Raw genomic sequence first — 3,493 nt, forward strand, 5'->3', positions numbered from 1 at the left:
TGGTACTTCTGCTCTACGCACCTTAGTCAAAAGGCTCTTCAATAACAGTTGCGGTTTGCCGTACAATTCGCGCATTGTTTCAATTGCTGCTGCCGTTGCGTTAGGAAATCGTAGCTTCGGGCGAATTAACTCACGCGCTGGACCTCTTAAACACTCCTCTAGTCTTATAGCATTCTCAACTGCCGTAAATCCGCAGGCTATGGTGGAATCTTCGTATGCTCTTATAAATACGGGCCATTCTTCTGGATCGCCTGAAAATGTTGGAAGCTTCTTCGGCCAAACATGCCTTGCTGCATTTTGTGCAGCGTTAGGGACAATAGAACAAACGGTACTCACCTGTTGCGGGGCAATACCTTCCAAGTAAGATGGTTGCATCTGTTCGGGACGCATGACGGGGTATGCCGGATCCGCAACTCTAAAATGTGGTTGCTGTTGTACCTGGCTGGAGTAGGCACCATACATTTGCTGCTCCAGACCGGGGACTTGTGCACGAAATTGTACCTGGGCGTGGTACGCACTGGACTCCTTCCTATACGTGTCGCACGACTGCGCGTTGCATCGTACCTGGACGGGGTACGGGCTACATTTATGCTCCTCCAACAAAGGAACATTCTCCTGGGTGTGTACCTGGGCGGGGTACACACCACGTCGCTTCTGCTGATAATCGGAAACCTGCACGGGGCCTTGCACCTGGACGGGGTACACACCACTCCGCTGCTGCTGCGTATCGGGAACCTGCACGGGGCCATGCACCTGGACGGGGTACACGCCACACCGCTGCTGCTGCGGATCGGGAATCTGCCCGGGGCCTTGCACCTGGACGGGGTACACACCGCTCCGCTGCTGCTGCATATCGGGCACCTGCGCGGAGCCTTGCACCTCGACGGGGTACACACCACTCCGCTGCTGCTGCGGATCGGGAATCTGCCCGGGGCCTTGCACCTGGATGGGGTACACATCACACCGCTGCTGCTGGTAATCGGGAACCTGCCCGGGGCCTTGCACCTCGACGGGGTACACACCACTCCGCTGCTGCTGCGTATCGGGAACCTGCACGGGGCCTTGCACCTCGACGGGGTACACGCCACACCGCTGCTGCTGCGAATCGGGAATCTGCCCGGGGCCTTGCACCTGGACGGGGTACACGCCACATCGCTGCTGCTGCGGACCGGGAACCTGCAAGGGGCCTTGCACCTGGACGGGGTACACATCACTCCGCTGGTGCTGCGTATCGGGAACCTGCACGGGGCCTTGCACCTGGACGGGGCACACATCACACCGCTGCTGCTAGTAATCGGGAACCTGCACGGGGCCTTGCACCTGGACGGGGTACACGCCACACCGCTGCTGCTGCGAATCGGAAACCTGCCCGGGGCCTTGCACCTGGACGGGGTACACACCGCTCCGCTGCTGCTGCATATCGGGCACCTGCGCGGAGCCTTGCGCCTGGACGGGGAACGCACCACATCGCTGCTGCTGCAACACAGCCCGCTGCTGCATATCCATGCCGATGAACTGCTCGCACAGCTGCCGCTCCGAGACGGGAACCTGCTCGAGGCGTTGCTGCTGTTCCATGGCGCGGACCTGCGCATCGCGTTGTGGCTGAGCTAGATACTCACTCTGCTGTCCTGACGCTGTGGCCGGGTTGTTGGTAGACACTCGTTGCACCATATCGGCTGACCGGCTTCGCTGCGGCATTCGCTCCTCTTTGCTTTCATCAGGTGCTGCGTTCAACCGTTGTTCGGCCCATTGCGAGGTTCGTTCTCCATTGTCTGACAAGGATGAATCACTGTCAAGAGATTCCTCCAAGCAATTCTTCGGTATGCCGAATTTTCATCCTCAGCCGTCTCTCCTCTAAATCTAGAAGGCGTCGCTCGAGCTCCTGGTTATTCTGCACTCTTGCAATTTCCCATGACTGCGACCGAGAACTACGCGAGCTCGGAGCACGAACGCTTTTTCCGCTAGTATCCATCGATGAAAAATGAAGTTCGCACCGCTTTCGTGAAACTAAATTTTCACGCTTTTATCGAGAAATGAAATTCTCGCACTCAACACTGTTTGGTGAAAAACGAAATTTTCACGCCTTTTTTGAGAATTGTTCGAGTAGAATCACGGGAAAAAAAGGTTTTCACACAAGCACGTTTTTGCAGCTGCTTTATTGGTAATTAACTTATTTTATTGTCCAAGACCAAGTATATCGCACCAAAACGAAGAGCTCTAAAAAGGCGTGCTTCCTATCCCCCTTTTTCGATTCAACTCCCCGATGACGCGTTAGTTTTTTGGCGCTTTCCCCTCTTCTTTCGGGTTACCTGATGGTAATCATCGCTTTCAGCCGCCGCGCACGTTTCTTCTTCTCAATGCCTCGGCAGTGATGCCATCATGCCCCAGTCCCTGCCATCCTATATGAGAGCAGTGGTGCCATCACTCCCGAGCCCGTCAAACATTTTTGGAACGATGGCAGTGGTGCCAACACCAACAGAAATCAAATTCGACTCTAATTCCGGGACATAATACACGTCGTTCAGAGTAATCTTCCGTCGATCTCCATTTTCGTCAGAGTAGTACAAATGACCGGAACCAACACCCTTGACAACCGTCTCACTGCCATCGGCTAGAGTGATGCTCACACCTGTGCTTTGTTTGAGCTCATCGAAGAATGCTCGATCGCAACACATATGTGAGGTGGCTCCAGAGTCAATTATCCAAGATTTCGGTTGCTCTCGTTTTTGGATACCACGCCTACTGTAAAAGAAAATTCAGAAAATATTGCTACTTTACCCTTAGGCTTGGGCTTGAAAGACTCTCTTTGTCCTCCGGAAGAAGAACAATTTCCAACAATAATCACGCATCGTACTAGATGTAGACGTATTATTCGATCCCATCGGACAATCACGTTTCATATGCCCGGGTTTTCGACATCGATGACACGTAATCTTCTTCTCAGGACCAACGCGTAAGATGGATTCGCTTTGATGGGATTTCTCCATCCTGCGCTTCATCTAACAGCTTACTTTTCACCAATTCCATGGTCAGGTCGTCGTCCGAACGAGTTTCCAACGTCGTTGTGAGATGATCGTAGGATTATGGCATACTTTTCAGAACCATGGCCACTTTCAAGCTCGAATCCAGTTCCTGGCCCGCGCTCATCAGACTTGAGAAATGTTCATCCATTCGAAACAAATGCGCCTCCATGTCACCGCTTTCGTCGTACTCCGCCTTGCAGAGTTTCTTCAGGAGCGATACCTTAGTAGACATCGTCGTTTTTTTTTTATGATGTTTCTGGAGTACATCCCTCGTACCTTTTTCCGTCTTGCAGTCACGGATCAAAGGGTGTTGTGATCGTATTGTTGCTCACCCCTGGATCGCGGCTGGAGACAGCCGCCGATACCAGTCAGGCGGCCGACGCAACGAGAGAGGCGAAACTAGATAGGCAAGGCGAAATCTGGAGAATTAGGAGAATTAGAATTAGGAGAATTAGAATTAAGGAATTGCT

At 53.0% G+C, this 3,493-nt stretch overlaps 1 protein-coding gene across 1 annotated transcript; it reads right to left on the reverse strand.

Annotated features, from left to right (window-relative positions):
• Positions 1–221: 221 nt before the first annotated feature.
• Positions 222–3,255, reverse strand: LOC121602777 (glutenin, high molecular weight subunit DY10-like). The gene is made up of 4 exons (XM_041931542.1): positions 3,093–3,255; positions 1,321–1,772; positions 337–1,239; positions 222–290 (listed from the first exon to the last, which is right to left on the reverse strand). The coding sequence occupies exons 1-4, from the start codon at positions 3,253–3,255 to the stop codon at positions 222–224; spliced, it is 1,587 nt and encodes a 528-aa protein (XP_041787476.1).
• Positions 3,256–3,493: the final 238 nt, after the last annotated feature.

The sequence above is a fragment of the Anopheles merus genome, unplaced genomic scaffold (assembly GCF_017562075.2).
Source record: "Anopheles merus strain MAF unplaced genomic scaffold, AmerM5.1 LNR4000614, whole genome shotgun sequence".
In the NCBI taxonomy this organism is placed as follows: Eukaryota; Metazoa; Arthropoda; class Insecta; order Diptera; family Culicidae; genus Anopheles; species Anopheles merus.

Excerpts from the sequence above, each read along its gene's own strand:
- LOC121602777 (XM_041931542.1), bottom strand. The coding sequence starts at position 3,255 with ATGTCTACTAAGGTATCGCTCCTGAAGAAACTCTGCAAGGCGGAGTAC. Across the intron at positions 1,240-1,320 it reads GTGGCGTGTACCCCGTCCAG|GTTCCCGATACGCAGCACCA; the intron begins GTGCAAGGCCCC and ends GGCCCCGTGCAG. Across the intron at positions 291-336 it reads AAGGTATTGCCCCGCAACAG|CAAGGCATGTTTGGCCGAAG; the intron begins GTGAGTACCGTT and ends CACAAAATGCAG.